Source organism: Bidens hawaiensis, unplaced genomic scaffold, assembly GCF_021521415.1.
Source record: "Bidens hawaiensis isolate Kalapana, Puna unplaced genomic scaffold, B.hawaiensis_p1.1 tig00053846_1, whole genome shotgun sequence".
NCBI lineage: Eukaryota > Viridiplantae > Streptophyta > Magnoliopsida > Asterales > Asteraceae > Bidens > Bidens hawaiensis.
This window is the reverse complement of record NW_027499672.1, coordinates 33,241-46,267: the sequence shown is the minus strand read 5'-3', so window position 1 is coordinate 46,267 and position 13,027 is coordinate 33,241. Positions and strand designations below refer to the sequence as shown.

Below are 13,027 nucleotides of genomic sequence, written 5' to 3'. Positions count from 1 at the left end.
AAAACTATATACTATGTTATAAAATAATAGATTTTAACAAATAAAAATTATAAGAAATATGTTAGATGTGTTATTGATTTAAAATATTATTATGTAAATTATCAAATTATGATTTTCGGTTTAAATATTTTAGTTATAAATATATTTTATATAGATATTTAGATTATATTATTTATTATATACAATCTTAAATAAAAGTAATCTTTATAAATTATAATAACTTAAATAATTTATTATTTCACAAGCACACCCGATCATCATCAAATCCCGAATCTTTATAGGATCCATCTTTAATTCATGTATTCGCAATCATTCTTAACTAAGGTCGTTTATTGGTAATTCTCGAAGAGCGTTATATCATATCGTATTTCTTATCAAATCGTTTCTCATTTGCTTATTTGATAAGGTGAGTAACTCATTTCCCATTTATACTTATTTTCAATTGTTTAGGGGACATATGCGTACAATATCTTACTTACATATTATTTAGTATTCACATTAGCAAACTGTTAACCTTGTGTGCTTATCAATTATTTGCCTAATTTGCTATATGTTTAATTGTTTACTTGATCACATTCGGAGAGGTCCATCATAGTCACATTAATAGTATGACCATACGATCGTCGTAGTAGCCAAAGCCCACTTTGCAAGGCCATGATTTTACCGATACTCATTAATTGCTCTAGGCTTTATTGATTATTTCACAAAGGACAGTTTGTGTTTTTATATTATATATAAATTGCTGATATTTTACTCACTCAACCTTGTGTTGACAAATTTACCTTATTTTGTATGCATATGCAGGTTTTTGTTTGAATTGATTGTCAAGATGAAGAACTTAGTAATGCTTTTAAGTTAGAAGAAATTTATCAAGACTTACATGAAATTTTGAATTTGGATTTATTTGTTTTTATTTTATGGATTATGTGCTAGGACTATTTGGATTATTTAATTTAAACTAATAGATATTGTCACATTTAATATTGCATGATAGTACCTTATGATATGTGAACAATCAATTCGCTCCCCAGTATTTCCACATTAGATTGGGGTGTGACAGATTGGTATCAGAGCCGAATGTTTAAGATAGGTCGTTAGTGGTGCCTTGGTAACATGCTTAGGAGCCCATACGTGCTTATTTGATTGTCGTATGTGTTATACTTATGTGTTTACAACTTTACTAGTTAATTAATAAATTATTGCTTATTTATATTATTATGCACACACACACAACTCCGAGGCTATGCCTCCACCTCAAAACATTTTTTTAATTAATTAAATTAGTAGATTGCTTTTTTTATTTTTGAGAAACTCCTTAAGAATTCCCTAGTGTTGTTTTTACTCTTTCACCTTAAGGTTAGGTACTAGGTAGTATGACAAGTTCCTGTAGTAACTGGAAGGGGGAGAGTACTGTGAGTTGGGCCTTGGCAGATTGGTTCCGAGAACCCAAGGTATGACGCTATTCCTTACTTGGAAGATAACCTGATCACAGTACTCGAGCTTATAGGCCAAAGCGGAACATAAATGTGATACGACTGAACCCTTAAGCGGTCAAACGTAGCCGCATTAGCGGTTGCATTCCTTATTTTCTTAAGCCTAATTCACTGTCGTTCGTGGCTAAATTCGGTAATTTCCGATTATTGTGTTATGTTTATTTTTAATGGTTAGTTGGGTGAAAAATCCATGGAACCCATAGACACTCCTACTATCCATTTCTCAACTTGTTTTAAAATTATGTTTTTTTGTTGGAGCTTAATCATACGTGGTGGTTCACGGGATGCTCTACTCTTACTTTTATCTCGTTAGTTCGTTATTTAGTTGGTATAATTAAAATTCCATGTAACGCTCATGGGCCGTCCAACTCCTTTGCATTGATAATTCGTTATTTACTTGGTATAGTTAAAATGTCATGTAACGCTCATGGCCGTCCAACTCATTTATTTTGATAATTTGTTATTTAGTTGGTACAGTTAAAATGCCATGGAATGCTCATGGGCCCTTAGTCGCAAGGTTAGTGTCAAATCCATTCAACTTCATAGCATCATCATCCAAATCGACCTTCAAAACCGCATATATCGAGTCCAATGCACCTCCGTTGATGAAGCTAACATGTACGGTGAAATTTCTTGTGGAGTCGAACTTCAACTCAAAATCAAACCCGATGGCTTTCTTTACTTCCTCAATCGTTTATGGGTTCCCGGTCGTGACGAACTTCGTACTTTCATTTTTTACGAGGCTTATAAGTCGCGATATTTTGTTCATCCCGGTGCGAAAAAGTTGTATTTCGATCTCCATTCTGTCTATTGGTGTCCCGGTATGAAGAAAGACGTGGCACTTTACGTTTTAAAATTTCTTACATGCTCGAAGGTTAAAACCGAAAATCAAAAACCTTTCGGTTTACTCGAACAACCCTCGATTTCCGTTTAGAAATGGGAAGACATTGCCATAGATTTCATCACCAAACTCCTGAATACTCAGGCAAGATGATAGTATTTAGGTAATTTTCGATCGATTAACCAAATCGGCTCACTTCAAAATTTATGTTCGTGAAATCGTATGCAGTCATGGTATACCTTTGACCATCATCTTCGATCGCGATTCTCGTTTCACTTCTCATTATTGGAAATCGCTTCAAGATGCCCTAGGAACTCGCCTTGATCTCAGTACCCGCCTATCACCCTCAAACCAATGGCCAATCCGAGTGTACAATTCAAACTCTTGAGGATATGTTTCAATCGTGTGTACTTGATTCTGGTGGAAATTAGGATTTTCATATTCGCTTATTGAATTCTCATAAAACAATAGCTTGCATTCTAGCATTGGTATGGCTCCATTTGAAGCTCTCTATAGTCGTAAGTGTCGTTTTCTGATTTGTTGGAACAAGATTGGTGAAGCTCAAATCACCGGTCCCGAGATGGTTCAAGACACTACTCATCATATCGATCAAATCCGCAAAATTCTTCTTGCTAGTAGAAGTCGTCAAAACAGCTATGTCGATAAAAGGCGAATGTTACACTCCAACCTAAGACAGAAATGCCGGGGCGCGAACTGATTGCTCACAACTCAAAAGGTATTATCATGCAATAATTAAAAATGACAATATATATTTATTTAATTAATTTTTCAAATAAATCAAATACAAAGTACATAATTCATATAACCAAGATAATTCAACATCTGAGTTACACTAAGTCTTGATTTAGTCTTGAATACATTTCTTCTAACATAAGCAATCCTAAATCCTTCACCACATCTTGCAACTAGTTCAAATGATAACCTGCATATGCGTATAAAATAGAAATAATTCTGTCAACACAAGGTTGAGTGAGTAAAACACCAGTTAATTGATATACAATAGAATATTTAAAGGAAAACGCAAATTGTTCATGTGTGATAACAATTAAGCCAAAATATGTACACAATTCAAACAAATAATAAAGAAAGGGATAAATCGTTACCATGCGAATCGGGCATTGGTTACCAAAAATGAGTTTTCGGTGAAACCATTGTCATGCGATTGGACGCCTGCCACTACGACGATCGTATGATCATACTAAAATATGTTGGACCTCTTCGAATGAGTTCAAATATAGCAAGTAAGCAAATAACAAGTTAGGCATAAACTTGATATACACACAAGGATAACAGTTGTTAATGTGGAAAATAATAATAAGAAAATACTGTATATACGCATATGTCCCCAAAAGATTAAAATGAGTAAAATAGGGGAGTGAGATACTCACCTGACCAGATGAACGAAATACAAATGATGATGATGGGATAGGAAACAGTTAAACCCTTCTGAATGCACCGACAAGAATTTTCTAGTTAAATATGATACAATATAAATTAATTATATATGATATAATATGATTTAATGAATTATGATTTAGATGTGATTTGAGTTAGGTTTGTGATTATAATATTATTAATTAAACGATTGATCTCCACGATTATTGTTATTGCAAAAACAATATTATTATTCACCATTTATTTATAGATTATTAACTTTATTAGTTTTAAAATACCATTTACAAATAAAACTTGAGATATAAATATAACACAACTATATAAATCTATACTATTTAATAAATAAAGCTTTCTAAATGTCACATGTCATCACTATATTCATTCTTACAAAAATTTTCCATCATCTCTCTCATATTTAATGCATTTCTCTTTTTAATATTTCATTTAAATTTTTAATAATTCTATCATAACTTAAAAGAATTAATACCATCATAAATATGTTAATTTGTTTAATATAAAATATATTATTAGTTATTAATATTAGATTTTTATAAGTAACCAATACGAAAAGGGTGGGATTCTTAACTGATTAAAGTATCAAAGATTGTTCATGTAAAAACAGTTTAAGATTAAAATGAGTTTTGGTCCACGAGTTGGTTTATAAAAGTAGTCATTTACACCTAAGTTATGATATAGAAAATAACAAAGAAATAATTTATGATTTATGAATTTTCTAACTTTTTATTTCCAAATTACGTAATATGTAATTTTTTTACCGTATAATCAATGTTTTAAAAACCGGTATTTGACTTGTACCAGATTGTGTTAAAAATGGTACAACTGGTTGAACCGAGTTATGCCGGGAGGTTCAACCGGTTCTGCCTTATAACTTTCTATAAATGTAACTTTAATCCAAGAATAAACCAAAACTAAATGATTTCACAACAAAAAAATAATTCAAAAGTTAATCCATATTAAAAAAATAATGCAAAAACACTCAATTTTTAAAAAATAGTCATAAAGTTTACACGCTTGAATGTTAATTGTTGGGTTAAAAATAACTTTGAAAAAATATGGGCTGCAAATATAAAAAATTTCTCGGACTTAAAACCGGTTTGCCGGTAAAAACCAGTATTTTATACAAAAACCGTTGGTAAGATGTTCTAGCGAATCGGCCAAAAATACCGGCCTCCCGTGTAAAATCTGGTTTAACCGATTCAACCGGCCGGTTTGACTCGGTTTTTAAAACACTGCGTATAATATATCTTTATATATGTGATACCTTTTTTTTGTATTTCACATTATGTTATTATTTAAAAAAAATATACTTATTCTTACCCGTGTTCTACACGGGTAACTAACCTAGTATGTAAATAAATAAATAAATGTTTAATAAATATAATACATTTATATAAATATATATAACTTATAATATTTTAAATAATTTAATACAAACGCTTAAATATATTATTATCATATAATATATTGTAGATAATTTTAGGGATAACCGAGTCACACCACAACAAACCCGAGCGCTAGTGATAAAATAAAAAAAAGCCAGAAAAGGTATTGAAAAAAATAAGTCATAATACATTATACATAAATGTCGTATTTATGCATCTATTTTACAAGACTTGAAATTGTGCCATGATATACATATATGTATGTATGGACGAAACCATGTATGTACATGTGAAATTGAACTAGATATACTAGCAAATCTACATAATTTAGATGCCTATATTATACTATATGTATTTTTTTAGAAACCAAACAATAAACATTCTGTTAACTTTTCAATCCAAACCATGCTTAATTTTCAACAAAACCACTATTGCACACCCCTAGTACCGTACGTTATCTTCAAGTCTAGCTGTTTCTTGATTTGAATTAGTTTACGTGATTTTTAAGCAAATTCTTTTACAACCATCACTAGAATTAATTATTATGTGTTGTGATCTTATCCAATCCCCACTCCATTATGACGATCCATCCCTTCTTTATTATCTTGTCACCACTCAACAACACACTTCATTACTTTGAGTTAGTTAGAATTAGATCCATACTCCCCAACCACTATATATATGAAAGAATGTGTCATTCAATTACAAGTGACACACAACAAAAATACACACACATATATACTCGTCTCTCTTTTCTCTCAGTTGGAGACTCCTCCTGACGCCACCAGTCCACCATCCGCCACAACACCACTGGCTACCACCCTCACCTCCATCTATCATTCTTGGTCACCACGGCCCAAGCTGAAGTTCTTCTTCATTTAACTCTAGACATCATCTTTATTAAGTGAGCACAAATAATCTTATGTTTATTTGGATTTCGTAACCAGTTCATGGCCAAATCACCCAAAGAGTTATACTTGTCTAACCTTAAACCATTTTCCTAGTAAACATTATAAAAATGAATTTAAATAGAATTAAAATTTTTGCGATTAAGAGTGGCTAAGCGGGCTTTAACATTTCGAAAAGTATGGTTTGTATAAAAATATATAACACTAGTTTTTATCCCCCGTATTACGGGGGTCATTTTATATTATTTGTTTTTAATATTTTTATCTATTTTTTGAATTTTTATTTTTTTATTGTATGAAAATCAATAATATACTTATGGTTTGATATTAAATTGTTTCACAAATAAATGAGATGTTATAATCCGGTTTAAAAGCTATATGAGTTTGATGGGACCATGACCCGTTATTTTTTTTTACCATAAAATTGTTACTTAATTTTAAATAATATATTTTAAAAGTATGGTCAAATGCATGAGAAGCCTCCATTTAAAAATCAAGCAAATCTGGTGACTCCAAAAAAGAGGGGAGCGACCACATCGCGACACGTAGGATTTTTATGTTTTCGTTTATATATATATTATAGATTTATTGAAAGACTATATATATATCTTTTTGGAGGAAAATGTGTTTTGTTCATAATATTAAAACAAACATAATGCAACTAAAGTCTCCTAGGATCTATGATCATTAACTATTATAAACGTGGTCAATGTGAATAGTACTATTTGGGAGTAACACACCCCCACCCTTGGTTAGTCGCACTAACTTAGATTGGAGGTCTAGCGGGTGATATTTGTCCAAAAGATGACTTCGATGTTTTCGCATTTGAACATCAAGAGGGGCGATCATAGAAACGTTGTTAAGTATTGATCATAGAGCTCATGGTAACTGTATGAGGAATTGTATAAATAAGACAATGTCGGTTGACTCGTTTTCCAAGAAACAAATATTTTTAGATGTCATACAAACCTGTGAAACTCACCAACAATTTTTGTTGACGTTTTTATGTATGCATTCTCATGTATTTGGAGCATTGTAAACACGTATGGACTCACATGCACGTAGACCCATTTGATGAAGTATTTATCATATAGTCTATAAGCAGTTACTATGATCCATGACGTCATAACGCCCCCGTGTTTCCGCCACAGACACATATTTATGCATTTTAGGCCTGTTTTCGGGAAGTTTACTCGCTTAACTTTCTTGTTTGAGTTTAAATTTAAATATTTTACTTTATTTTAGTTCAATTAGTTTGGACATGTGGTAACCATCTTCAGTCTCATATCGAGTCAAGGACCGAACCAAAACCGAACACTCGTTTAAACACGTTAATTAACTTTTAGGCAACCATATTGCATGAAACATTATAGATCTGAGTTTCCTTTAAATTTTAGTTATATGGTGTTGGGCATGTGGTAACAATCCCCGGTTTCATACTGAGTCAAGGACCGAACCAAATCGAACACTCGTTAAGCGCTTTAACTAACTTTTAAGCAACCATGTTGCATCAAACACTTTAGATCTAAGTGTTTCTTTATATTTTAGTTATTATATGGTTGTTATGTGAGTGTAGAATAAATCTTGGCTTGAACCCAAGTTTCAGGTAAAAACCGAGTAAACGAACACTTATTTTAACAAGTTAGTCAATGTTCAACCACCAAAAGTTCAATCTTTCTTTTTAGTTATGTTTTACTTCATATTTCTCATATTACTTAAGATTTTGAAAGTGTTGGATCAAACATTGGCTTAAACCAAGTTTCGGGTAAAAACCGAGTAAAAGGCGAACTACTCGTCTTCACGAGCTAGTTACCGTTCAAACCACCAAAAATCTTTCCTAACCTTTTTAAACTTATGTTTCACTTTAAATTATTTATATTTCTAAAGATTATGGTATGTCGGAATCAAACTTGTAAGTGTTACGAATGAAGAAATGGCGTAGAGAATACGTATTTTGTTTATTATGTTTTATGAAATTTGTTACTTAAATTTCTACGCATAGTTTATTTAATGTAATTTTTTTACCCGACCCGTTTTTGTTTGACCGGACCCATTTTTGGGTTGATCTGTTAGAGTTTGACTTGAACCATTCTATGTTAATCTTTCTTGGCATCCACCGGCTAAATTTCTTGGATCCGTCAGTGGGTTTGCGCTTTAAAACATTGTCAAAGAAAAAAAAATTCAGTCTACCAAATGACATGATTGTTTAGTAAAGACCACTATTGATATGTTTTGATCCTTTGGACGACTAACTTACCCTTTTCCGAACTGTTAGTTGAGCCTAAAATAAAATTAGATATTGAATGTCTATTCCCTAATTTTAACTTTTTAGATCTTATGATTTTGATTAGTGAAAACATGTGGAGCATGCATATCAGCATATGAATATATGATCCTAGTGCATATAGGATCTCGTTCTTGACCATACAAGCATGCAACGTCTAGCTGATGAAATCTTCATTGCCGTAACTCAGATTATAAACAAGCCAACTTTCATTGTAACAACACACAGGTTAACAGACTAAGTGACTCATAAGACTAAATTTAAAGAAGTATTCGACTTCACCAGTTTATAGTTGGACATCACGCCACAACGGCTCGGGTAGAATGACATTATTTTCTACATGTGCCATCACTCAATAACATTCTAAAATTTGTACAACTGTATTTTACAAGAGAATGGACTAATGCACCCAAATCTTCAAAGAGAATCAACTATTTACTACGCAAATCTTTTGGTAATGAGTCCTTCAATGGAACCAACCAAACTAAATATGGTTACAAGCAGGCACAAAGTGGTGCATATACGAAGTATAATCCATTTTCTGGACCAAGGTACGACCTTCTTCTGCACAAAGTACATCTCTACAGGGAAGTATATGGTCAATGGCCAAAAGATGATCGAGCCTGCAAACGCGAGGACCTCATTGAAGTAAGGGAATAACATCCCAACTGCCATTGTCAAAACCACATATGTTGTTCTAAAACATAACCGAAGTGGATTCAATTTGAACTCGGGCAATGACGACAACTTCATGCTTTGAGTGTCTTTCGCGAACGTGCTTTCTGGGAAATTTTCCGCATACCATCTTTCCACTATTGCAAATATTGTCTGAGTGTATACCTGACAACACACAAGATAATTAATAATGGAAGGAAACACAAATTATCGGTCCTAGATTGATACTAGGTAAATGTGGCAAAGTGTACGAGGCATGAAACAGGTTCGGGTCAAAATGGTGATGTTTAGGTGTGGGTCAAACTGGCCAAGTCGGCTCCACCTGACTTGCATATCTTTTACGTTTTTATTAATTTTATACATGATTAATGTGTTAAATATGATTACCAAAGTGTGGCAAAGTGGTTCGGGTTGGAACCGAACCGATTCCCAGTCAAAGTGGTCAAAACTAGCTACTTGGTGGAACCAGTTTTGGGAGGCTAAAAACTGGAACTATTAGGGTGGGCGGGCACACACATCAGTTCCTAAGCATCAGTTCCAAACCGGTTAGGATCGTCAGTCGGTTCCGTTAACCAGTGTTTTTTGCCCATCTCTAATTGTAATTAATGAACTATCTTTGTTATCATTTGATGTAAATATTAAACGGGTTCCAGTCAAAATGCTAAGGTCATTTTATACCTGGTAACCACCAACCAAGTGGAGAACAATGCATGCATTTCCAAAGTCAACGAGCCAATACGGTTCATAAAACCCAAACCCGGTCAACAGATTCCCGGGAGTCAAATCTCCAAATGCAGCATAGCCAGAAGCAGCACAACATAGGAAGAATATAGTAGCTGTAAAGATTGCAATTGTTGAAGCTTTCTTCATGGTCACTTTTTGTGATGGAGGTGACTTCAAAGTGCTCTACATGTCACAAACATCACATAAGTGCTAGACAAATTGATTCATTATCAAATAGAAGATTTATTACAACGGGTTAGAAGTTATACCTGTACTTCAAGAAGAATTACCGAGATATTAAATGAAAATGCAATATCTCCAATAGCTTGAGCAACCAACCATACTTTTTGTGTGGGACTAGTAGTTGAAATTCCATAGATGCTACCTTCAATTTTTCCTTTGCCTGCAATTTCATTTATATTATTCGTGGCCCATCAGCAACATCGAGTATCAGTATGTTGAAGATAAGATTTTTACCTATTACTTGGGCTAATCCAAGTCCAATTCCAATAAAAGAATAGGTGAACGACATAATTGCAGCAATAATCGAGAGCCATTTTGTATGAAAAAAGTTGGGTATCTGAGAAGCTACAATTTGAATGATTCCAAATATAAGCATATAATACCAATCTTCAAATTCACAAGCAGCATCATGCCCTTGCTCGTGGTAACAATTTGATTGCATGATTGCTCTGTCACCAAGCCAGAAAATTCAAAACGGACTTATGTTAATATGTGATAGTCAAAGATTTCACCAAATCAAAGTAGCATACCTCATGCTGGTAGCAGATGTGATTATATATACAACTCCTGTTTTGAATATAGTGAAATAAAACACGCATGCACACACCAGACCATTCTTATACCCTGAAATTCAATGTACATAAGTAAAATGAACAAAATGCAAGTGAATGCTAACGAGCATGAAACAAACTAACCTAAAACTGTGTAAATGGCCTGCAAGTAGGACTGGTTCATAGTAGTGTTGCCATTTTTAGGATCAAAATAAAGATGAATGTCACAGATAAAGTGTGCAGAAACAAGAGTGATAAAGCCAAAGATAAGAAGAGACAACGGGCCAGCAATCCATCCGACCTGAGCTACGCTCCAAGCGAGTGATAAAACACCTGATCCTATGACTGCTGTTATAATATGTGCTACTGCTGTCCATACAGTTCCTTCAAACAACAACACAAAGCCAGTGGATAAAGTGTTATCATCAAATTTAAAGAAGTTGACTAAAATATAAGTAAAATTAACTGAAAATCGGCTATTGCTTTTTTTCTGTACCCTCAGTTTTCCAAACCGAATTGAACCATTCAAATTTTCTTATGTTTTTAGCTTTGATACCTCCATTTCATGTATTGATACCACCATTTCATGTATTAATATCTCCATTTCATGTATTCATGCATCCATTTTATGTATTTATATCTTCATTTCATGTATTTCTAAGCAAAAATTTTAACCATATGTTGTCTTTTGTTATTAACCGAACCGAACCATAAACCGGCAAACGAACGGAATAAACCGAACCGTTCGGTTGAAGCTAATAACCGAACCGAATGGCGCACACCCCTATCTTTAAGTGTGATAATCAAACTTGAGGAACTGGATTAAAATATAACCAAAATTAGGTCTAATTTTGAATATGGATAGTCATATTATTCTACTGTTCTTAAAATCAACAGCAGAAAGATAACTGATAAAACCAACCCTAGGTATCATCATTAAACTCGAACACAAGGAATAAAATCTATCAAACATTGATTAAATGATTTAAACTAGCTTGAAATTAAATGAAGTAAGTAACAAGGGAAAGAGAAATGAAGGCAGACCAGTGAGGTTGAGGTTATGATTATGAGGTGAAGCCTGCAACAATGGCGGATGATGTTCTTCTTCTTCTTCATAGTCTCCTCTCGCCATTGTTATTTGGTTGTTTCAGTTCTAAACGCAAAATACGTTATCAGGTATATATAAATGCCGTTAAAAAAGTTTATAAACTATACATACGAATTACTTTCATAGATATAAAGATCAAATTTTATAAAGATAATACCTTAGAAAAAAAAACCCAGTTAAGTGATCTAACTATACTATTCAAACAAAATAGTTTAAGTCAACTTGGCATATTCATATTGGTTGTTTCTAAAAGTTTCCATGTATATCTAACAATTCTTTAATTTTCATGAGAATAAAATAAATCAAAAATAAATTAAAATTATATACAATCAATTCTCTTTAATCTCTTTAATGATTAAAATTAATGATTCAAATGCATTTTATAATTATTAATATTAATTTCTATTATTTCTATTATTCTGTATACACCATTTATAGTTTAAATTAAAAACCCAAATCAATTATCTCTTCTTTCAAGCCTCCATCCTTTTCCACGGATCTCTACCTTCAATTCATCTATCCGGCAAATTCATCGTCTACCATCGATGAAGCTGTTCACCAGCCGGGCGTTTTATCCACAACATATCAGCCTACCGATGACCGTCTTCACAATCCATCAACGTTACTACTGGTAAATTAAATCATCAGGTTTTAATTTTTGTATATTGATTCAATTGAAACCATATTGTTTTTTTAATTTTTGATTTAATACCGGTTAACGTTACTACGAATTTAATTTTACTAAAATTGATTTTAATTATAGATTTATGAAATTTGACCCATTGACTAATTAAAAATATAACCATTGGAGTATAAATTGAGATATGTAATCAATTTGTGTATGTTAGGAAAAAAAAGCAACCATTTGATTAAGAATTACTTTAATTACGGAATTAAATTACTAACTTATTTTTGCACAACTTATATCAATTACTTAATTATTCAATTGCTTATTAATTATATTATGTTGACTATTTTTATAAATTTCAACCTTATGATTAAGAATTTTAATATATCATAATTTATTATAATTTTAGATATACGGTAACTGATAATCAGTTTTAGATATATGGAATTGAAAACATTGATGATTAGTTATATTAATGATAATAATTACATTAGTAACTTATTTTTCTACATTAATAATTTATTGTTGTAGGTTGAAATATGAAGTAACTTTAAATATATCAATTTTAATTATTTTGTCTTTATAATATAATTTAACAAGATTACATTCAAGTATTTCAAATTTTGAAAATCTCCCTAATGCAACCTACATATTTTCGTCCATAATTTTAGCTCATTTAAAATTCCTAATTTTATGCTTTTAATTAATTACATTAATATCTTCCTTCCTTATGCAAGTCTCCAAAATTTGAATC

The 13,027-nt window shown here is 32.1% G+C and overlaps 1 protein-coding gene across 1 annotated transcript; it reads right to left on the bottom strand.

The window, feature by feature from the left end:
- Positions 1-8,783: 8,783 nt before the first annotated feature.
- LOC143600240 (putative amino acid permease 7) lies at positions 8,784-11,742 on the bottom strand. Its single transcript, XM_077077984.1, has 7 exons — positions 11,582-11,742; positions 10,682-10,921; positions 10,517-10,610; positions 10,221-10,435; positions 10,013-10,146; positions 9,699-9,926; positions 8,784-9,185 (listed from the first exon to the last, which is right to left on the bottom strand). Exons 1-7 carry the CDS (start codon positions 11,667-11,669, stop codon positions 8,784-8,786), a joined length of 1,401 nt encoding a protein of 466 aa, XP_076934099.1. The 5' UTR covers positions 11,670-11,742.
- Between the last annotated feature and the right edge of the window lie 1,285 nt (positions 11,743-13,027).